Raw genomic sequence first — 23,665 nt, 5'->3', positions numbered from 1 at the left:
CTACAATAATCTTCAGCAGCTGGAAATAGCACAGTGGAAGAGAATACTTCAGTCCCTGCTTTTACCACTAGAATGTATTTAATACTATTAAAAGGTGAACCTAATACTACTAGGTGCATCTACCAATACTAGGATTAGGTGCATTCTGTTGTATTAGGTAACCATACTGCGTATGAGAATATAATTACGGCTTAACATTTTTAGATATTAAACAAATCTTTTTACTTAAAAATATCTTTTCAGGTTCATTGTGGCTGCTGTGTCTGCTGCTATTCTTGTGCCAGGTATGACAGAACTGGAAGAAAAACGGTTAGGTTTAGCCAAAGGAATACCAACTTTGATTCTGGCTTCTGTCTCCCTCGATAATATTGCAGCTCTTACAGGTTTCACTCTGATCTTCAATGTCCTGACATCTAATGGTTTGTAACTTAGTCACATCAAATGGAAATTAAAGAAGTTCTAATTTCTGTTGATCATTTTATTTCTATTGCTACTACTGCGACTTCCATCTAAGTTTGATATTTTTCAGATAGTCTCATAGTCACTCTGGTCAAAAGGATTTTGGAACCTTTCGTTGGATTTCTTTTGGGAGCTTTGAGTGGTATCCTGTTATGGTTTCTTCCTGAAATAAATACTCCAAAGGTTTGTTGACTCTTTAAAACTTGCTTTCTAATAGACTTGAAGTAAATATAATGTTCCATTGTAATTTTAAAAAGCTACTACTTTAATAACTACGTATTTTAATAATCCTCTCCATCCCAAAAAAACCGGAATGACAGCGCTTCAAACGAGTACTTCGTTCCATTAGATCTTATTATCGTAGGATTTCTCTCACCCATTCGTTGACTGGTATCAAAATCTGCGTACCGCGATTTCTCTTCGGTGCTGATTTGTGACAGTTGACAGTTTTTGCTTGCAATGCTATTCCTTTTTGTAATATGTGATCACAAAGAGCAAAGAGGAAGCGTGAGCCTTTTTCAATGTCCTGACATCTAGTGATTTGTAATTTAGTCCCGTCAAATGGAAATTAAAGTAGTTTGGATTTAAATGGAAATTAAAGAAGTAAAAGAAACTTATATTTGAGACAGTTTTTATGCTTCGGGAAGCCTTTAAAGATGATGCTTTAAACTAAACTGCAAATGAGAGAGTGGTTTTCCAGATTTAAAAATATCAAATAAAAACTGCTACCATTTGAACATTCAGTGACGAGCAGAAATGAGGAAAACATTGAGAAAGTGAGACAGGGTACAAATAAACGATCATCAAAGAATCATTGACCAGATTTCTGAAAAAACTCTTCATCCGATAATTCTTTGAAAGATAAAAGTTTGTATCTTATTCATGCTACTCATCAAATCTTGCTCAATGCAGTTTTTTCCCCTGGTTCTGCGAACAAAGGAAGCTCCCCAAAAGCAATTCAGTGGTATACATGTGGTGCCAGAAAATTATTGTTTGCCTTGAATAGTATTCTGCGTCTAGAGTCTTACCATTTTTTCCATGTTTGCAGCAGTGGAGAAAGTTTATCTGTGCTGGTGAAGAACACTTTAAAGGGAACTGAAATATCCAATGTGCAGTATAATTGCTAAATAATAATTCTATTCATTTTGGGGAACACTGTCTTATCGTTTTTTCCCATAAAGGATGAATTTTTACAGCTTCAGAAGGTAGCAGAGTATGTAGCGTAATTACTTATTAATTTGGGGAAAGTTACACACATTTCTCAGTTGAATTCAACTTATTTGTGTACTAATAGAGCGAATACTTTATTTTGTTGAAACCATCTGAATACATTGCCGCTTTCCAGGAAATAATGTATTAAATGAGTAAAAATTGTAATTTATTAAAATGTTTGTTAATGCACAAGTCATTTATTAAAGCTTACGTTTTAATAAATGACTGTTTTGCTCATTATGTAACATATGCTAACATAGCACGTTTTAATAATTGTATTAATTTTGTATTTATTGTTTACAAGAATTTTTAAACTGCAGAGTTTTTGCATCCTGGTGTGTTCGTAATTATGTGATTCATTCGGATCAAAACATTAAGCCCACTTAATTAAAAAGCGTCAAAATTTATTTTACATTTAGTAAATAATTAAATTTTAAAATTATTTATTTCAATAATATTATTAAAATGATATTATTAGTCGAAATATTATTATTCAAAATATTAATATAAATAATATTCAAAGTTTATTTTCTAAAACTGAAACATCGGTAATCATGCATTTCAAACTCCGCCTGCTTATTGCTAGTCAATCTTAAGTTTAGCTAAAAGACCTCGCTCCGTGAATGGATGTTAGTGCGGCATATTTTTCTGCAGCTAATAACAAACGCCTTGTCCCTTCAATTTCATCAACACAGAGGTTTAGCGTCGCCGGGCGACGCACGAATTTTTGTCTACTCGTCCTCCTTAAGTATATTTTCTCTTACCCTTCATGGTCAGAAAAATTCCGCCAGATAAGTTTTTGTGAGCATGATAATGATGACGTTACGGACGAGTTCGACACAGATTATCCTACCAAATGAACCGAAGTCGAAAGCTGAATATCAGCGATTTTCTTAAAGAACCGAATTCGGATACAAAAAACTCTGGCAACAAATCTAAAAAAAAAACAAAGAAGATTAAGGCAACAACTAGCACCTTAAATCAAGAATCTGTAAATCTAATGTCCATGAGTACAGGCGTTGCATTTGAGATGATTCGAAAACTTTTTCCCAGCCAGACAACAAGATAATCCTAGAAGAGTATCTCCAGAACGATACATCATCTACAGTTTAAATTTCCTCAAACGTTCACAGCACTATCCAAAACGCAGGAAACAAATTTTTTCTTGGAAACAATTCCCGAAAACCAGTGGATTACTCCCACTCGAAGATGCAGATCTCCCATTAAAAATAAAGAAACTACAGAAATAGAACAAAGTAACAAAGTCCAAAGTAATTCTTTCTTCCCAAAATAATGAAAAATACTGAAAATACGGAAATCAGCATATACAAAAAACACAGATTACTCAAGGAAACGCTATTGACAAAATGCCGCAGGAAACATGCAAAAACAATTTCAAGGCTCAAGCAATATTAATTTATCTGTTCAATAAATCAGTAGATGACTACATGTATATTTTTTTAAACCTACAAAAGCTCAGATTAGCTTCCACACCTTTCAAATCAGCTCAGAGTCTTCTATTAAAGAAATTCCTAAGAATATGCCGAGCACTGTTAGTGAAAAAGCCACTCCTTATGACTTGGACCGCAGACATTTCTGACTACTAAAAAGAAATGTTGAAAGAAAAGCAATCTATTAATTAAACAATGTCTTCAATTTCAGTATTAGGATAAAAAAATATTATCCGAAGAAACGTCCAGTAGAATGCTTCAAATGCCAGGAATATGGTCACATGCAGCGCAATTGATACAAAAGGTGATGTTGTAAATGCTCCAAAAATGACTGAAGCAACATATGCAGATTAAAATCTGAAGAAAAACCTCTTTGTCGCTTTTGTTCAGAAAATCACATCGGTTCCTAAAGAGCTTCAAAAATTTAAAGAAAATATAAAATAAAAAAGAACCACATAAAAAAGGTGATTTCCAGGTCCTATATGAATTTATATTATAATAAAGTAAAGTTTGATATCCCGAGATTTGAAAAATACAGGAATAATCTAAAGAAAAATCTCTCTTCTGAGAAAGAAATAGCAGACGTTTTAGTCATTTATAAAGCACCCAAAGTTTTTCATCTCAGGAACGATATTACGCTTCTTCCAAGAAAAATAAAACAACCAAAGACAATAACAGAAAAGATGATCACAGCCTTCCAATCAGTTAAAAGTATGATTCAGTTCTCAGAAGAAAGATTGAATCCTACTACGAAGCAGGTGGAATCCTAGCCGAGCAAGTTTAGCCACAACTTCTACAGACTTCATCATTGTAGATTTGGGCCTCAGCCGATCTGAAAAGGCGTAACTACATGCGCTATTTTAGGCTTTTCTTTGACTTCCCCTTCCGGCAATTACATTGCTCCATCATAGGATTTTTTTCCAAGACTCACATTTTTTCTGATCGCCCAAAAGAATATGTGAAATGCATTGGTAAAGGCCTTTTTAGGTCGAAGACCTCTAATAAAGGGATGATTTCAGTCTTCTCTCCAACTTCGGTTCCAGCTAGGACGCCATCCTTGATGGTTGCTACAGCCGGGTCTGCCATTCCTACGACTTAAAGAAATACTTTTATTAGTGCTTTCCATCAATATCTCAGCTTTTTCGCCTGCACAGAACTTCAAGAAAGATCAACTGGCATAATTATCACATCATCATTTCTCGCATTAAATCCTACCTTATGATATTTCCATCACATTCACCTTGCATTGCTAAGTTAAGATATAATGACTATGTGACTTAAGAGCCATATTAATGTTAAACACTTTCCTATACGCTTTTACCCTTTGTGTTGCATTTATGTTGAAAAATTATGAAAGCCAAATATATATATATATGTATATATATATATGTCTCCCTCCTAGCTAAGTGGTTAGTTCGTTCGGCTCGATGCTCACTAATTACAGCTAATTTCTCCAAGCCTTTATTCTTTAAAGTTTATTTTTTCTCCTTAAACTTTTTTAAGTCAAGATGATTTCATTTTAAATTTTTTTCCTTGAAGACTATGATGAATGTTTCCCAATTCTGCTCACTATATTTACTTCCTTGTACGAAGTAAAGGAAGTATTGTAATCGCGAAAAATTTCGGGTATAATATTTCAACAAAAATATCTATTTTGACGGTTCTCGAATCCATTTGAACGATACTTTTGCGTGACATCTGTACGTATGGACAGAATAAAAAACCTTTCCCAAAATGGATTGTAAAATGGATTCAGAAGAAATTTTTATAAAGTCTGTATGTAGTACGTACGTACATACGTATATATCTCGCATAACTCAAAAATATAAAACTGATTTAAAATGAATTCTGAACCAATTTTTTTCATGGCGTCTGTACGTAGGTATGTATGTATATATGTGTCTTGTATAATTCAAAAACGAGTAGCATCAGAACGTTGAAATTTTGTATGTAGGACTGCTATAACATGTAGTTGTGCACCTCCCTTTTTGTTTGCAGTCGGCCACACCAAAAGTATATATATACGTACCCATTCTATCACTCGGCTCCGTGAGCTCAGTTCTTTTTATTATCTGCTGATAAATTGTGCAACATTCTCACGAAAAATTCCGGGTACCATATTTCAACGAAAATATCTAGTTTGACCGCTATTGAATACAGTTTAACGATATTTTTGCTTGACATCTGTACGTAAGAACAGAATAAAGGGCCCTCCCCCCCCCCCCAAATCTCATTATGAAATTGACTTAAAATGGATTCAGAAGGGATTTTTTTGTCTGTACGTACGTACGTATGCATGTATGTATCTCGCATAACTCAAAAACAAGTAGCCTGAGAACGTTGAAATTTTGTATATAGGACTGCCATAACATGTAGATGTGCACATCCCATTTCGGTTGCAATCGGCTGCACCAAAAGTTGATAAATATATGTGTATATATATATCCACTCTGTTAATCGGCTCAGTGAGCTTAGTTTCTTTATTCTTATATGTTTGTAAATTGTGCAATTTTTGCTTTAAAAATTATGCTGTTCTTATCTTCTGGTTAAGGTTTTTATGCCTTTAATTAACCTGCATGTTATAGTTGTATAATTACCAATAATTTAAAAGCTTTTTAAGTGCGGATAAGCCTAAATTTTGTTTACCATAGCGGCCATATTTGTTTACATTTGAAACTTAGCAGAATAGTGGATTTGTTGCCAATCTAGAGAAACTAAGTTTCGCAACAACAAAGTAACGACTTCATTTATTATTGCGAATTAAATTATGTTTAATTCATTCTGGAATTATCATTTAAGTTATTAGCTGGCTTTTGCGTAGAAAATATAATTTTAATTGTAAAAATTGTTTTTCAACTGTTTTAACTGTACTTGTTGTTTTATGCTTTTCTATATCTTTCAATTTTTAATGAAAATGTTTGGATTTTTATGTACTTTTGCCTTGCCGGGAAGTGAGAACTGGATTAATTAGTAGTGTATGCGCATTAGGTAAGCGGCGTTGAATCGTCTGTGAAATACTGTTTCTTTTTCATTTGTTTAATTTCTTTTATCCATTGTTTTAAGTTTATTATAGTATTTGAATAGAACTTGTGGTAATTCTTGAGATGATATAATTTTTGTGCGCTCTGAGTTATAAAATGAATGTGATTTAACGCTGTTAAGTGAACCTAGCGCCGAAATGTCGCTGTGGTAAATAAATATGGTGAAATTTAAGAGTACATTTATTCTATTGTGGTTTATGTGCTATCGATGAAGTAGATTTAATTCAAAATTCGTTAACTATTAATTCAATATACTTAAATGAAACGCAGAAAAACTGAGTATAATTTAATATTCTGTGCGAGGAAGTCATGTGGTGTGCACATCAGATTTTTTAATATTTAATATTTCATTTGTAGCCTACAATGGTATACTATAGGATACTTCTGCTATGCTTCGGTGGACTAAGCTTCATTTTTACAAGTAAAAGAGCTGGATATCCTGGTGCCGGAGCATTGGGCTGTGTGAGTCTGGCATTCATAGCTTCACTTCAGTGGAGAAAACAGAATGAAATTTTCGTAAGTGACCTTATTTTGCCTGAAATTTTGCAATAAAAAGAAAGAATAATTACACTTCAATCTGAAAATTAAGATTAATTGGATTTCTACTATACTTTTCTATGGGAAGAGAATCACAATTTAATACAGGTAAAATAGGAATGAAATAAGTTAGATACTTTTTTTATATAGAGAAATACATGTTTATATCAAAAAAGGACAAACATCTTCGTATGAGTAATTATCTTAGTGTCAAGCTGTTTGGTACGATGACTAAGGGTGGTGACTGCCTCTTATCAGTGAACACGGTTTCGAATCCCAGAGAAAACACGGTTGTTTGTACTTGTCTATCGTTCCTTTCCGGGTCTGCAATATAGGTCTACCCCATGCCATATATCTGGGCAACGTTATCGTGGTGAGACGAATAAATGACCTATGGGTTTAGCCATTGCCGAGCATAGTATAGGATATGCTTACTGTGCAAGTGTCCGTCTATTGAAGGTAGGGAAATACGTGTAAGTTACCTTAGAAGATTAAAATGCCTAATTCTTTTAACGATGAAAAGCAGAAGCTAAGCCGAACGCCGAGAAAAAATAACAAATTGCTTTCGAGTCCTTTACTTCATTTTTTTTTTTTTTTTAGTCCAAAGGGGCTTTGTCCCTGAAGGACTATTGTTTTCGTTTTGCGATTTTGCGTCGGACTCATAAACGTCGGTTCACTTTTCAAACTGTTGCCACAAAATATTAGAGTCCTGCATTATATTTGAAGAAATTAAATAATGAAAAATCTGCATAAATGATTGTCTATTTCTCGCATTGTGATAAAACAATGGTACATAGAGCCATAGAATTTTGAATGACGAAATCCTACTGCGAATATGGGCATCTGAAATCCCAAATTTGGAATTTGTTTTATTATAGATTTTATATTTTGTAAAACTTTCATTTGTAGTTTCGAATTTTTGATTTACAAACTCAATGCTTTAAAAGCAAGAAATGGCAACGTTATATAGAAAAAAAATACTTTTATCTCCAGCTCGCGAGACTGTGTATATCGGAAATTCTAAAGATATGCTTAATTTAACATTATTTTGCGATATTGCTCTTGAACTGAATTTTATGGTTTAAGTGCAAAGAACATGATATTTAATAAATAAAGGTAACACTCAAAACGTTAAAAAAACGCCCCTTTGGACGTAATTTAAAATCTGAAACATTTCAGATTTTTTTTTTTTTTTTTTTTTTTTTTTTTTCCGCAGCTGGTGGAGGAAGTTCCACAAGCATAAAAATTTCTTTTGCGAGGAGATGAAGATGTGATGTCATGAATGTTATTTAAGAAGAACAGCGGCAGCAAATAATTCTTATACTTCTCAATTCGATTCCTGTATGACTAATGAATGCATTTCTCTATGTGTTCCGACTCTCACTGAATACTCTTTGTCCTGCTAAGTTAAGTTAGGTTATTGAATAAGGCTATGTAATTCCTTTAACCAGACAGTTTCCGTAGCCAAACCCATAATAGAGCCCAAAGTTGAACAAACTTCCAGAACAATGTCTTTCCAAATGTTAGCTTCTAATTATTTATTTGATTCCATTGCGACGAAAGTTTTCGATGTTTATTTGTGATAACAGGTTATGTCAAAGCGAGCAAGGGTTATCTGCCTTATGAGAGGGAGTTGCCTTGATAGAGAACATGTTACGAAAAACTAGATCATATTCATATTATGCATGAAGAAGACATGAAACCTTTCCATTTTTAATTATACTTCTACTACGTCAATATTCATGAAGTTCTTGCTTGAGTCGCATCATGACCTATAACCATGTATGTAATCTTTACAACATAAGAGCATTAATGTGGTGCTTCAGTAGTTACTAAGCTGAACGAATTTTATTGGACGAATTTTCCACGGACTTTATAGGCATCCTAAGTTATGGATTTGACCTGTTACACATCTTTGTCCTAACAGCGTTTACTCATTTTAAACTAATGAAATTCCTTACTACCTACTTACTACCACATTTCGAAAAACTACCTACTACCACATTTAGAAAAAGATTAAATTAAAACAAAACTCTATTTTTATACAAGAAATGGCACCCAAATTTGTTATCAAAACTTCTTTTTCCATTTATTATAAAAATATTTAACATAGATAAAAGAGTTTTATTGCTTTGCTTATTAGAGAAGGTCATGGTGTATCAGACATATTGTTCGGCCATCACAAACTAAATATTTGAAGAAAAAGGCTCTCTGATAGGATTTGAACTTTAGTTTGTATAATGGTATACATGGGAAAAATGTATCTAGCTATTTTACAGGCTTCATTCATATTCTCCTAGATATTCTCTTCTTGTACTTCGGTACCTTATAGCGCAAACCAATAAACGCACATCGTTTCTAATTCGATATATCATGGAAAATAGATCTTGAATAACAGAATCGTGGAGGACAGGACCAGTGATAATAGAATCAAGTTCCAGTTACTGAGGCATTCTCGAGAAAGAAAAACTTCGTAAATATAACTTTAGTTGTTTTAAAAGTAAATTTCTGATTTTATAATGAATGTCTTCTAAGAATTTATCATGCTGTTCTCTAATCTTGGTTACCTTAAATCCAAGCACATGCCATGATATTTGCTGGTCTACTGGCAATACGTTTACTAGTATAGAAATAATAATTTTTCCTTGAAATGTGTAATTTTTTTTTTAAGTTTATTTGATTACTAGTCGTCTGAAAGCAACTGCACTTCAAGATGTTGATTAAATTATATTATTCCATAACAAAATATTTTTTTTCTTCTAATTTGTCTTCTTTGTGCACTCAATATTGGATATAACATATGTGCTTGTGAGTTTGCATGATATTTTATCTGCTCAAGGAGTCTTTATAGTTATATCTTATAGTCCTAATCAACCTGTGCATTATTATTATATTTATAAAGATTTTTCCAGATTTTGTCTGCTTCACATGTGTTGTGGTTTGCAATTTAATGGAATTGACAAAAGTATCTAGTTATACGCTAGAAAATGTTCGCCGTTATAATTTTCATTTCACTCATCATATATCATAATTCTCTGTTCTTATAATAAATTCATGAGCTTTTTGCATTTCGCTTTTATGGCTTAGGTAATTTCCTCCAAAATCCAGCACTAATAGGGTCGAAAATCATTTTATGATCTGAAAAATCGTGATTTTTATTACGTTAATATAGTAAAAGAAGACTTTTCTTAAGAGAGGAAAAGTGCAATAATTCGATTCGAGAATCCGACGCGCACATCCTTGATTTGAATGCCATGTCAGGGTGTTACAAGCGCGTCATTTGACAACACTGCAGAGTCATTAGGACTTTTGATAACAGGCGTCATGAAAAATTAGCAGTGCCCTCTCTGGGACTCGAACCACGGACCTCTCGAATACGCGCCGAGCGTGCCTGACCATTACACCACGAATGCATGCTAAAAAGGAAGAAATACCTTTTAACACTACTCGAGAAGCTTCAACAACTGGTTCGCTCCACAACCATTTCTGCTAACCAGTCTTTGTTTAAAGAGTTTGTAGAGGCATTAGATTACTTTGAAGCAGACGTGAGAAATTTACAGTTACCTCACCGGGGCTTGAACCTTAAACTCCTCAAATACGCGTCGAGTATGCTTCCTTTCTTCCCCTTTTCCGCATGGATACGTGCTGCAGCTGGAAGCATGTCTGACGTAGGTGCGAAATTCGAATCCTGGTGAGGGTATTGCGGATAAGTTTCCTGCGGATAAGTGGCGCCCGAGCTAAAGGTGGTGGGCAAGAATTTATCACTAGTACGATTTGGCGATTGGATATCCTCATATCCAGTCGCGAGGGCCATTAGCAGCTAAAATAATCTAATGATAAGTATCTGAACACTGATAGTTCGGTCCTTGAATCGATTCCCTGCGAGCAGGCTGGCTGCATGAGCGTTTTCGTGGTTTCTCCTAGGTTTAACGTGTATACGAGCCAGTTTTCCTTAGAATGTCTTAAAAGAAGGCATCATTCCCATTAGGCAGGCAGCCCTCGAGTGCTTTGCCACAATCAAAATAAATCGAATCAAACTAAAAACCATCCCCAGTTCCCCTTTAAATAAGGGAGTACATAAGGTATCTTCTCCTTCTCTTCCGCGTGCCTTTGTGGTGTATCTGGAAGCACGCCCGACAGGTTAATTGGGAGGTCCGGCGTTCGAATCTCTGCGAGAACATAGCGCATTTTTCACGCCTCCTGCATCGATAAACCTTACAATTCTATTGAAAATGATTTAGGATTTCTCTTCTTAAGACACTCTTAAGCTTTCCACTGAGGACCTTTCCCTTCTGGATCAACTATCAATCACTGGCCTCTGAATTTGTGTAAAGCAATTCTTCCGAAATATTTTCAGTAAATTTAAGTGAAAATACAAGCGCTCTTTGACCAAAATCTATTGCATTACAGCTGTAGTGTCAAGGATTTACAAGCTTAGTTTCCACAAATGCATTCTTATTATTGACAGTGCTTGGAAGCATACAAGAGCGTAATTTTATAGAAATTTAATGAAAATTGTTGCGTAATGTTAGAAATCGAAATATTTCAAGAGGGCGGAAATGTTTGTCATCTTGTTCTCATAATTCTGTGAAACGTTGAATACAATTCAGAGTATTTCTTCAAACAATCTCTGCTGAGAGTTTTAGAAGCCAAAATTAGCCTCTAAAATAGCAAGTGCCAAATGTCTTGACTCGCTGAGCCCTATTTAAAAGTAACTGCTGTAGAGGAGCTCTTTAGGCCTAATCATTGCCTTACAAATTAATGGTGGTGTTTAAGAATAGTTTTAAAGGAATAAGAAAATATATAGATAATAAGGGAACGTTAACGTAATATCTAGAAGTTATGCAATATGAATGAAACCAAATTAGGTTTAAATTTTTTTACATTTACTATAATATCTCAGTTTATTCTCCATGTAATGCCTTCAAAAATTAGCCATACACAAAAATTCTACCGCAGCTCAATAAATTGAATCAGTCATGTTACAGATATTTTACGTTACTGATGAGAGCATAATTGATGTTCCTTACAATGGTTTCTTCAAATAAATGATTAAGTTTGTTCATTGTTTGTTATTTGAAATTTTATTACTTTTTATATGAGACAGTAACAATTTAATTTTATTGGGATGTAACTATAGTAACAATTTAATTTTACTGTGATGTAACTATAGTGATCTGTAGATCTAAATTAAGAAATAATATTAGGAAGAACGGCAGTTTAGAAAGACAGTAGCACTAATTTTACTTTCTCAGACAAAATTTTGAGTTCATCTGGCATGTAGTCAAACACTAATAAAATTTTTATTTCACATTCACTAAATACTTACATATGATAAATAGTATAAAAAAGTACTTACATATGACAAGTACTTAGAATAAATTTAAAATATTTAGTTGTGGTATCGCAAAAGTGCGGCCGCCCCTTTAGTCGTGGTATCGCAAAAGTGCGGCCGCCCCTGATTTTTGCCGCCCACGTACTATTACGCGCCGTATCGCGTATTTCCAAACCCTATCCCACTTTTCGAATTTTTGACGTCACGGAAATATCGACTAGTTTCACCTGGCAAGACGCCTACCCCACGTTTGACTACGGCGTAGTGTAAGGATTGAAAATTCGTTGAGAACGCGAAGCTGTGTGGTGAATTTTTCGACTCGCGTTTGTTTACTTCGGCGAAGTGCAACGTGTTAAAGTGCGGGTTTTCTTCCCGTATTGTGGTGTTTAATTTGTGCTTTAAATAAAGCTAGTAACAGAGTGTCTTGTTCTCCTGGTTTTGTTTCTTCAGTGAAATTTCAGGTAGGAGAATTTTCCTTTTGCGCTCTGACACAAGTGTGATGAAGCAGGATGGAATGGAGCTCTGACCTGGACTGTCAGTACAAACCGCCCTTATCGTCAGAGCGTTTATTAAAAATTTGTCATGAAAAAGGAATAAGGAATTACACTGTTTTTCTTAAAGGCATAGGGAAGAATATTAACGTAAACAATCCTAAAATTTTGAAAGATGAGATATCTAGCAAAGTGGCTTTAGTCAAAAATATTGACTTCATAAAAATTATAAGAGATGGAAGGCTTCTAATAAATACCTCGGTGGCTGAATGTGCATGGCAAGTTTTAAACATATTTGAATTGCATAATGTTAAGGTCTCCTCGATGCTTGCCGTGTCTGAATTGACAAGCAAATTTCTTCTATCATCCATTCCAGTAGAAGTTGAGCTCTCTGAACTAGCTAACGAGTTAAATCATAATAATGAGATTGAAGTATTGAATTTAAGAAGATTTTTAGCGAAAAGTTCTGACAGTAATAAGAAACCTTCAGAAAGAGTACTTGTTACGATTGCAGGACACCACTTGCCAGAATATGTAAAAATATGGTTGACAAGACATAGGATCACAAGGTTCTACGACAATCCAAGGCAATGTGCTCAATGTCTGAGGTTTGGTCACGGGATTAAAAGCTGCAGAGGATTAGTCAGATGCAGCAAATGTAGCGAAAATCACACCAGGGCACAGTGCCAAAGCGAGCAGATCAAGTGTGCATTGTGCAGTAATTCACATGAAGCATCCTCGAAGAATTGTCCCAAATACATCGAAGAGGGCAATATTCTCAAATATAGTGCTGACCTTCATGTTCCCGTAGTAGAAGCAAGGCAGGCTGTAGCAAGCAAAAATTCCTATGCGAAGGTAGCAGGAGCTCACATGTCTACTCCTGCAAAGGAAGATTTCCTGAAAGTCATGACTCCAATAATAGCTGCGCTGCAAGGATCTTTTGAAAGTGCGTTAAAACAGCAGGCTGACTACTTCGAAAAAATCTTAGCAGGATTGGATCAAAAATATGAAAGCATGTTCAGCAAGCTCAATACAAAATTGAGCGAGATATCAGAATGCACTAGAGATAAGCATATTGGGAAAAGAGCTCTTGAGTCTGACAGTGACCTGGATTTGGATAAGCATAATACGGAAGTAGAAGTAGCAAGAAGTAAGGGCAAGAAGCCCCATTCTAAATCAGAACCTATAATAAGGGAAGCCTGCATTCAAAGCAAGCTTGACATGAGCATACCAAAAAAGTCTGGCCAAGGCTAGAAACCGAGACTATACTCATGAAATAAGTTTCTTTTTTTTTTTTTTTTTTTCCCCTGCTTCTCTTTTGTTTCCTTTTCTCATCTAGTTCGATGGGACCTACGTTTTGTTCATGGAATGCAAGAAGTATCTCCAACAAAAGAAACTTTATTAGCAGGAAAGAATTCTTCTGCGACGTGTTAATTATTCAGGAGACCTGGCTTTCTAATTTAGACGATTTTTGCTTACCCGGAAAAGTTATTTTTCGTAAAGATAGATTAAGCACCTACCAAGGCGGGGGTCTAATGATTGCTATCAAGAAACAATGGGCAAGCTTATTTATACAAGATAGCAGTTATGATTTAGCGGGAGGGGAAATTATGAGAGTAGATTTCCGTGCAAATAGTTACGATATTTCAGTGATCAATGTTTACCTTCCCAATGGCCAGTTTAGCGTGAAAGAGTGGGATAAAGTTCTGGCTTCGTTGCCCAGCAAGTTTATTATCTTAGGAGACTTCAACTGTCACAACCCGGCTTGGGGGTCAAGCAGGATGTCAGCAGGGGGTATAGTGCTTTTGGAGTGGTGTAACAACAACAACCTTTGCATTCTAAATACAGGGAAGCCCACTCATGTAAGCCCTGGAGGAATTGAATCGTGCATTGACATCGCTTTGTGCTCTGCCGAGCTTTATGGACAATTGAAGTGGGAAGTTTCTCCTGATCCCTTTAGCAGTGACCACTACCCTATAAAAATTAATTTTGCAAATGATAACAACGCCTCAGCTGCTGGCATCCAGAGAATATTCGTTCGCCATGACTGGAAGAAGTTCGCTACAGAAAGCAGTAACAGATTCAGGGCTTTGCGCCCTGAAGAAAGGATCCTGGAAAATTTCAACCGAATCTTGAGCGCCACGAAAAAGGAGAACCTCAAAAAAATTGAGATTCAACGCAAAAACAGCCCGTGGTGGGACACAGAATGTAACTTCATTCTTGGCCAGAAAAGGAAATGTCTTAGACTCGCTAAAGCTCATCTTTCAAGAGCCTACTGGATCTCTTACAAGAAATGGAATGCTTACCTTAAGAGGGTCATTAATATCAAGAGAAGGCTTCATTGGGAAAAAATTTGTAGTCATTCCAGAAAGGACGGCAATTTATTTAGGATAGTTAAAAATCTTCAGAACAACAAAAGTCAGATCCAGTTCTCTAACAACATCTTAAAGTACCAGAATGGCCACGCCTGGTCACCCGAAGAGCAAAGTGTAGTTTTTGCTAAATATTATTCAAGATTCACTATTCAAAAGTTCATTCCCCTGGATTTCAGTGACGAAGAGAGTAGCTGTATTAATAACCCCTTCTCAGGTTTTGAGCTCGATAAAGCTATCAGGAGCCTCAAAAACTCTGCTCCGGGACAAGATGACCTTACAAGATATGCTATTACAGTTTTAGCTGATGATTGCAAGTATGCACTCCTCGAGGCCTACAACAAGTCATGGAATCTGGGTCTTATCCCTAAGAATTGGAAAGAAGCTATTGTTATTCCGTTTTTGGAACCTGGGGGTGACAGTGCGCAGGTTTCAAGCTACAGACCTATTTCGCTAACGCAAATTCTTGCCAAAGTCATGGAAAGGATGATCCTCAATAGATTACTTCCGAGGATCCAGCAAAGTAAAAGACTCTCTAAAATGCACTACGGCTTTATTCCAAATAGAAGTTGCCTGGTCTTGCTTAACAAATTGTTCAGTAGTATCCTGCACCACAGGAAGCAAAGGAAAGTTGTTCAACTGGTGGCTCTCGATCTCAAAGCTGCATTTGATTCAGTTTGGCATGATGGCCTGCTCTATAAAATCATGCAATTCGGAGTTAAAGGGAATAGTATCCTGTGGATTGCCAATTTCTTAAACCAGAGAACTATTAGAGTAAAGTGGAGAGGGGTTCTTTCAAGAAGCTATGATACTATCAGCGGTGTTCCCCAGGGCTGCATTTTGTCTCCCATTTTTTTCACAATTTTCATGCACGATATCTATGAAATTATCCCGGCTAATGTTGACTGCTACGTGTATGCGGACGACATATTCCTCTACAGTGCAGATGTCTCACCCTCCAAGGTAGTCAGTAATTTGCAGCGTGCGCTGTTTAAAGTGCATAGATGGGCTAAAGAGTGGAACTTGTGCATTTCTCCAGAGAAAAGTAAATCGATTATTTTCGGCGGGACAAGGAGTAGTGAAGAGAATCTTCTGAAGCTTGATGGTGTTAGCATCCCTACGGAAGATCATATTAAAATTCTGGGCATGTGGTTTGACAGTAAATTGAGCTGGAACGTCCATGTTAATACAATAGTACCAAAACTGGAAAGAATGCTGAATGCTTTCAAATTTATCGCGAGCCCCAGGTGGGGTGCTAGAAAAGTGGATCTCGTCAATGTTGCAAATGCTACAATAAGAGGAAGAATAGAATACGGCAGCTGTCTCCTTTTGTCTACCTCTCAACAAAATAAGAAAAAACTCGAAATAGTTTATAATCACGCTTTAAGACTTGCCATAGGGGCGCCTATCAGCACTCCTTTCCCGCTGTTATATGTTGAAGCAGGGGTGTTTGCTTTAGAAACAAGAAGATGCATCACCGCAATGAAGTTCCTAATAAAAAATATCACTCTGTCAGCAGCCTCTCCTATTGCGGATAATCTGAAAAATTGCTTGCAAAGCTGCAAGTACAAGTGGAGCAAATTACGTAAGCCCATTAGCCAGTGCGTTAAAGATAAGCTTAGCAATCTCGATCTAGATCTCAATAATTGTATTACCTTTAACAATGAACTAGATTTTTCTGAAGAAGTTAAGTGCTGTTTCAAAACAAATGAGTATGAGTTCCAGAATAAAAATCTTTCGGATGTGGAGATACAGCAATTTTTCCGTTCCACTATTAATGATTACGTGAATCAAGGGTTTAAAATCTATGCTACAGACGCTTCCAAGTCCGATACAGGGGTTGGCATTGCGGCTGTAGATCGTACCTCAGCAATTGTCAGTCAGCGCATTGACAATAGAAACTCCATCTTTTCAGCTGAGGCTTGGGCCATTTGTAAGCTTCTTGAGATACTGAATCCTCGAGATAAGATCGCTATCCTTACAGATAGCAATTCTGTCATCAGCGCGTTGAGCTGTGTTCATAGGAGATCCAACTCTCTCATTCTTAAGCTCTTCGAGCCGATTAAGTCTTTTCATTACCTCACAGTCATCTGGGTTCCTGGCCATAAGGGCATAGGGTTCAATGAAAGAGCGGATAAAGTTGCGAAAAGAAGAAATATGAACAACTTGGGGGATATTTCAGCAGAGGATGCGTGTAGGTTTATCGAGAATACTATTAAGGAAGAGCAAGTCGACAGCTGGCGGACCTCTTACACCGGCCGCAGATTCAGCTACTGTAATGTTCACTGTGAGTGGAGTAAGGGTTTAAACATCGGCAGGAAAATGGAAGTTGCAATCAGTAAAACTAGATTGCAAATGTTGGACACGACTCAACTGTTCCACAGGTATCGTAGAGCGATTTCGCCATTTTGTGACTCATGTTATACGATTGACAGTACTGAACATGCAATTATTCACTGCACAAAGTACGATAGCGCCAGAAACATTATGCTCAAGAAAATGAAAATCAGCAATATTGACCTCTTAGCTGATCTTTTAAATCATTGTAGTAAGAAACCTTGGAAGTATTATTTTTTAGGCAAATTTGTCATCAAATACATCTTAAAGAACTAAGCACCTTTTGTGTACGGGTTTGCTTTTCGGACTGACGTTCCCCCCTGAATTGGAGGGAATGCGTCCTAATGGTATAACTTGTAAATAATGCTATTTTGAGTTGGAGCACAAGGTGCCAAAGGGAAGCCAAGCTTCAAGAAGAAGTAGAAGAAAAAGAAGACTACGGCGCGCTTTCGAAAGAATTGTGCTGCTAAATAGTGTGTTTAGGTGCTAATTGTAAGATTTTCGCAATTTAAATTATTATGAGTGGGAATTTACGCAAAATCTTTAGTGAATGGTTATTGTTTATCGCCGTAGTGTATTTGAGGAAAGAGGAGAATAATTCACTGCTGATGTATACATTAACACTATGAAAAATCTGGAAGGTGATACTCGGCAATAAATGTGCTGCATTTCATCGCAAAATTCAGCGACCCCAGTAAAACAAACGAAAGTGTTCGAAAAACTTATCCACATCTGAAGCCACTATACAAAAATTGTATGTGTACCAATACAGCAATTTAAATAAAGAAAACAATTACAGAAAACTTCAGATCAAGGAATAAGAAAGAATTGCAGTGCCTCTATGTGCTTAAAAACTAGAAAGCATTCAGCAGACTTTCGTGCCAAAATCAAGGTTGACAAATAGATTAATACATTGTAATGTTTCTTTTAGTGTATTATTTCAAAATTATTAAAATAACCTGGAACAGTTGTTTAATTGCTTAAAACAGCAATAAAGTTCATTTATAAAGATATACAAGGAACTTCATAATTCATTGCTTTGGTGAACAATTTTACTAAATTACCTAGCTTTATAACATTAAATATCTTCGTAAGTGTGGTATTATGCTCTGTTTTATAAAAGCTTAACTACTTTATTCATTTGTTATACATTAAGATATTTTCTGATTTATTTACTAAATGCATAATCAATTATCAGAATTACTAAATGTATTAAGAATTTCCATACATGCTTGTGCAGTGTGAATGCATGTTTGTGTAATGAACTTTAATTTTCATGAACGAAAAAGAAATACAATCTCCGAATAAGTACTTTTTTGTTTTCCAGTTCCCGTGTTTAGCTGTAAAAGTAAATTCACTTCAAGTATGTGTCTGTGCAATTTTGACAATGTAAATGCTGAAATGTATGTACAGTAAAAACTCAACAAAAAAATATCCGGAAAGCTCTTGAAACTTTGGATAGCCGAGCATATAAAAAATGAAATATTGTGGTAAGTGAATGGAGGAATAAACTACTAGTCTAAAACCATAAAAACAGTTCATCTTATTTTTATCAACTTGACTATCAAAAGTCAATATTTAATATTATGCACGATTTTGAAAAAATGTATGCTGCTGATCTTTCAATATGATAACTGGTGATTTTTACAATGGTTGTTCTGTGGATTAAGACTGCAAGTTGAGACTTTAAATATGAACAATAGTAATCTGAAAATTTGAAGTAGTAATTTTATATGCAACAATCTCTGCCAAATAACTTCCATGTTTTAAGTAATTAAAAAATATATTTTTAACCACTTATTATTAATTTTATAAAGTACATTCTATAATTTAAATTTTATTTACTTTCATCTATTTTTAATATTTGCCATTATAAATTTCATACTATGTACTTTTTTAAGATTTCATAGTTGCTAATTAAACTTCCTTTACAATTTATTTAGTTATTCTATACATACATTTATATTTTATGTAAGAAAGTAATTTACGTGCAACAGATATGCAGTGAAAATCATTTAACACAAAACTGAGGGGACTGAAATATTTTTTCGTGTTAAAGAATATTGAAAAGAAAAAAAAAAAAGCATATATTCAATAAAATTAAGCTTATTAGAGTACATTTTATTTACATAGATATGTATGTATGCATGTATTTAATAAAAACCAATGAAACAAAAACATCCACAAGAACTTAATTTAATACAAAATTTTGAAGTTTTTGAAAAACAAAACATTGAGTTTTGGGAAAGTAATCTGATATTTTTCTTTGCATTGTCTTTTTTAGCATCAAATTGTTCAATGTCGAACATTTTGTTATTCATTTCACCATTGGAATGTGCGTCGAAATAACTGTCCATTCTTTTTATGATATTCCTCATTTCAGATGATGTGGGAACAGGAACTGCATTCATTTTATTTTCGTCATCAGAATCTGCATCAATGATATCTTTTTAGCTTTGAACAAACTCCAAAATAACTTTGTCTGCCATAATTGGGGCTGTACACACATTATCATAAACTACTGCAACGAATTCTTCCGATAGTACAGTAGGACAGTTCATTAATACAGAAACTTTCTCAATTATTTCATTAAGTGTCAGCTCAGTTTCAATATCCTACTTCTCCATTTCTTTCGGTGCCAAAGAATCTGATACTTTTGAGAATCGTGTAATGAAAATAATTTTCATTCATCCTTGGAGTCGCTGAATTATATGCAGTGCAACATATGAGCCAAACTCACTAATTTTTACTCACACTGCCATGTACTCATCACTGAATTCCAAAGCTAACTGATGAGGGATGAGATGTTTGTGTGGCGTTTGTTGGAAGGCGAAAGTAACGTAGATAAACAAAACTGGCTTGTGTCACAGGCTATTCCGAGGGTATTTCAAAGCCAAATTAGCCTCTTTTCTACGAAACATGTGAAACCACCTCTCTTTCATTTCACACCCCGCTTAAATCTTGCCTGCGATGCCAGTGTTTTCTGTATTTTGTTCATTTCCAGAAAGGATATCTTTTCGTGTTAAGCAATTTTTGTTTCATGTTAAAAGAAACAAAATGCATGAAAATACATAGTAGTTTGTCAGGACTGTTGCATTATTTCATGTTAACCGATATTTTGCGTTAAATGTATTCCACTGTATACAGATGTGTTTGGACTATGTATATACAAATAATTTTTTAAAAGGAAAATTTATAATCCTTCCAAAAATTTTTGTGCATTATGCTGTTAAAAATTGATCAGTAAATATATAAAGAAAGAAATTTAGGACCAATTTTTCAGAAAGAATAAAAATTGAAATTCACATTAACTTGATAAAATCCTGTTCAGACTAGTAAAATCTTTTTAAATTGGAAGATATTTTTAATGATTTTACTTCCCCCCCCCCCCCCCCCATTTTCCTTTGCTACTGCTGTTTGATAAGAGGTTCTAGAAAAGTTTTGTGTTAAAATTATTTTGAACTTTCAAAGATTTTCCACTGCAGGATTTTAATTTTTTCTACATTTTTAAGGGCATGTTTTCTTTTCTTTTTAGATTCTTTTAGATAATTCTTTAGAAAAATATTTTTAAATCGGAAGATATTTTGAATGATTTTCCTTCGCTTTGAGGAGGACTAGAATTTTTTGGTGAACTATTAAGATAAAAAATATATTGAAATGGTACATCAGCTGATTCTGGATACAGAAAAGCAAGGAAGAAGAAAGTGGAAATGTAATTAAATTCGACATAGCTCTGTGATGGTTTATTTTAACATGTTGATTGCCGTGGGGGTCACCGATGACCTACACTCGACTTGGCTACAGCGCCGTGGGTGTCACCAGCAACGCGACCAATAGTAAAATACATAATTAGAATAAATATTGATACTGATAAATTTTTAAATAGTACCATTGTTACTATAATAGTTTGAAAAATAATAATTCGTAAATATTTAAATTATAAATCGCAAAAATGGTCTACAGATGTTTCGAGGTCGCTGATGACTCCCAGCATGAAGCACAATTATATAACTATGTTCTGTAGATAATATTTCGACATAATATATATTGCATAATAAAAATTTCAAGTTGGCATCATGGGCAAATCACGTAAAATGCACGCGGCAGTCAACGTGTTAATTTTTACATTTTAAATTATTCTTGTTCCACATTTATAGGATTTTATGAAGATCATTTGAACTTCAATTTTTTAGTTTTTGTGAAAAGTTGGTTCTAAATTTCTTTATATACTATATATAAGAACTCCTAGATAAAACTAATTTATATATTTATTTATCCCAAATTTTCATTTTAGTACATGCTTTTCCTCAATATTTTAAAAGTTGACTTTTTGTTGAACTGAAATATGCAATATGGAAAAATTCTATCAAAAAACATAACTCAGAATCAAAACAGGAGATAAATAGAGATGATAATAATGTGGGATATTTGATTCTCTTCCCCTAATAGTCATTTGAAACATTTTAGCATGTTTTTCCATTCAGCTGAAACAGTAAAAATATAGAAAAATTCCTACAGAAACATAATTCGGCTGAGAAACAAAACAGGCAAAAAAATGGGTTGGCATCAGGAAACTGATTGGTCTAAAACAGGGCTTCTTAAACTTATTTTCAGTCGTGACCCTTTTTTATCATAGATTTTTTTCACGACCCCAAAATATTTACGAAAATTTTGTGGGACCCCATAAGCATTGTGAAAATCTGACACACGTGCGAGTGAAACTGTCAATTTTTTCACTTGTATTGTAAGATAGTATTGCAGTTTTAGGTCATTATCTTTAATTTCTCATTTTTAAGACCTAGAACAATGTGAAAATTTTAATTAAGTAACAGACGAAATGACAGGGTCATGTGCAAAGCAAGTAAAATGAACATTTATATTATAAACAGAATGTGTTGAAACATTTTTGTTTTTCTCTTTGTTTGTATTGCCTTATCTATTTTCAGATAAATATGTAAAAATATTGTGTAATTGTAAAATTATTATATTAAGTTTAAGAAATACCAAAAATTCTAAAATTTTCTGCGACCCCCTGCTGTAGATGGGGGTTGCGATCTACAGTTTAAGAAAGTCTGGTCTAAAATAACGTTACAATATTTGATTTTGTTGGAACGTTGAATAACTGAGGCCACAGCCAGTGCAGTTATGGCAGGTGTGCAAAATTTTGGAATTTACAGAAATATCGAGTAGCAAAATTTTTGGAATTTAGGAGTGGAAAGGTTTTTAGAATTTAGGACCCAAATAAATTGCATACCACAACAAAATGTACCTGCTGAAACTAGGACTCCAGTGCACGGTTATATTCTTGTAAGGAGTGTATGCCTGAATGCAGAGATGCGTTTTGAGTCATCATCGCTAGGTCACCAGCCTACACAGCATTGTGTGATACATCATTCATGTAAATAAGCAATAAAATTGACAGCACTTTAGTTAAATAAACTAACTCATTCCTTGTAAATATTATGCAAGAGAATTGTAATCGTTAAATGAGAATACAACACTTGCTTTCTGTTCATCTGAAATAGGATAGATATTCTAGCAGAAGTTTGAAGGAACGGATCATTCTGTATTTATTTAGATAATCAAAATACACAAGCTATGAGCATAACATATTAAACCGTAATTCACTTTTCACATTGGACAGCCAATGTTTACAATTTTCACATAAGTCAGACTTTTCCGTAAATTTGAAAATACTCTATTGCATGCTGTTCTGTTGAAAGACAAGCCTGAAATCATTTTTTTTTTTTTTTTTTTTTTTTTTTTTTTTTTCAAAATGCAATTGATAACTTGTATTGTTTTTTATAAAATTTTAACCTGGGAGTCATGAACAAATTTGTGGGAGGTCACCAAATTCAAAGAAATTTATTTGACAATAAAAGATATACGGAATTTGAAGAGAATTTTGGATGTTTTTTAACATTTACCAGTAATTTTAAATTAAACATTTCCATATTTTAATTTTGATTTTATTGCTTTCCACTTGATTTATGTTATGTTTGATGATTTCTAAACAGCTCGAATAAAATTTCAAAGCAATTGCATACGCGCAGCTAAGATGTAGTTTTTTTGGCTATCTTAGTAGTGTCTTGCATGCAATTTGTAATTGCAATATGCATCATTTATAAACTATGTTTCTTATTTCTAATCAAATTTGTTGTCAAGTAAGCACATAATATTTCCTAAGCATTGGAAAATTCAGTAGTGTCTCGAAGGATAATAAAAACAATTTTGTTTTAGTTGCAATTTTATATCCAATGTTCACAAGAGAAACGGATGGATGGACCAACATCAAATAAACTTAGAGAAAAACTTTTAATGAAAATGCAAACAAAAATGAAACCATTGGCTTTCTACTTCTAAAAAAAAATTGAGTAAATATCAAGAAGAATTTATTTTATACTGTTTTACATGTTGCATTATCAATGGA

The 23,665-nt window shown here is 34.4% G+C and overlaps 1 protein-coding gene across 1 annotated transcript in view; it reads left to right on the top strand.

Annotated features, from left to right (window-relative positions):
* The window catches only part of LOC118194752 (sodium/hydrogen exchanger 9B2-like), a 66,191-nt gene that overhangs the window by 20,685 nt on the left and 21,841 nt on the right, over positions 1-23,665 (top strand). The window contains exons 5-7 of the mRNA XM_085815702.1: positions 244-419; positions 530-642; positions 6,521-6,679. Of these exons, the coding sequence (XP_085671828.1) occupies positions 244-419; positions 530-642; positions 6,521-6,679 (448 nt within the window). The remainder of the gene's footprint in view (positions 1-243; positions 420-529; positions 643-6,520; positions 6,680-23,665) is intronic.

Source organism: Stegodyphus dumicola, chromosome 4 (genome assembly GCF_044657685.1).
Source record: "Stegodyphus dumicola isolate Sdum_Otavi_A_Nest chromosome 4, ASM4465768v1".
Taxonomy (NCBI): Eukaryota; Metazoa; Arthropoda; class Arachnida; order Araneae; family Eresidae; genus Stegodyphus; species Stegodyphus dumicola.
Note: the sequence above shows the minus strand (reverse complement) of the source record. Positions and strands in the feature narration are given on the sequence as shown.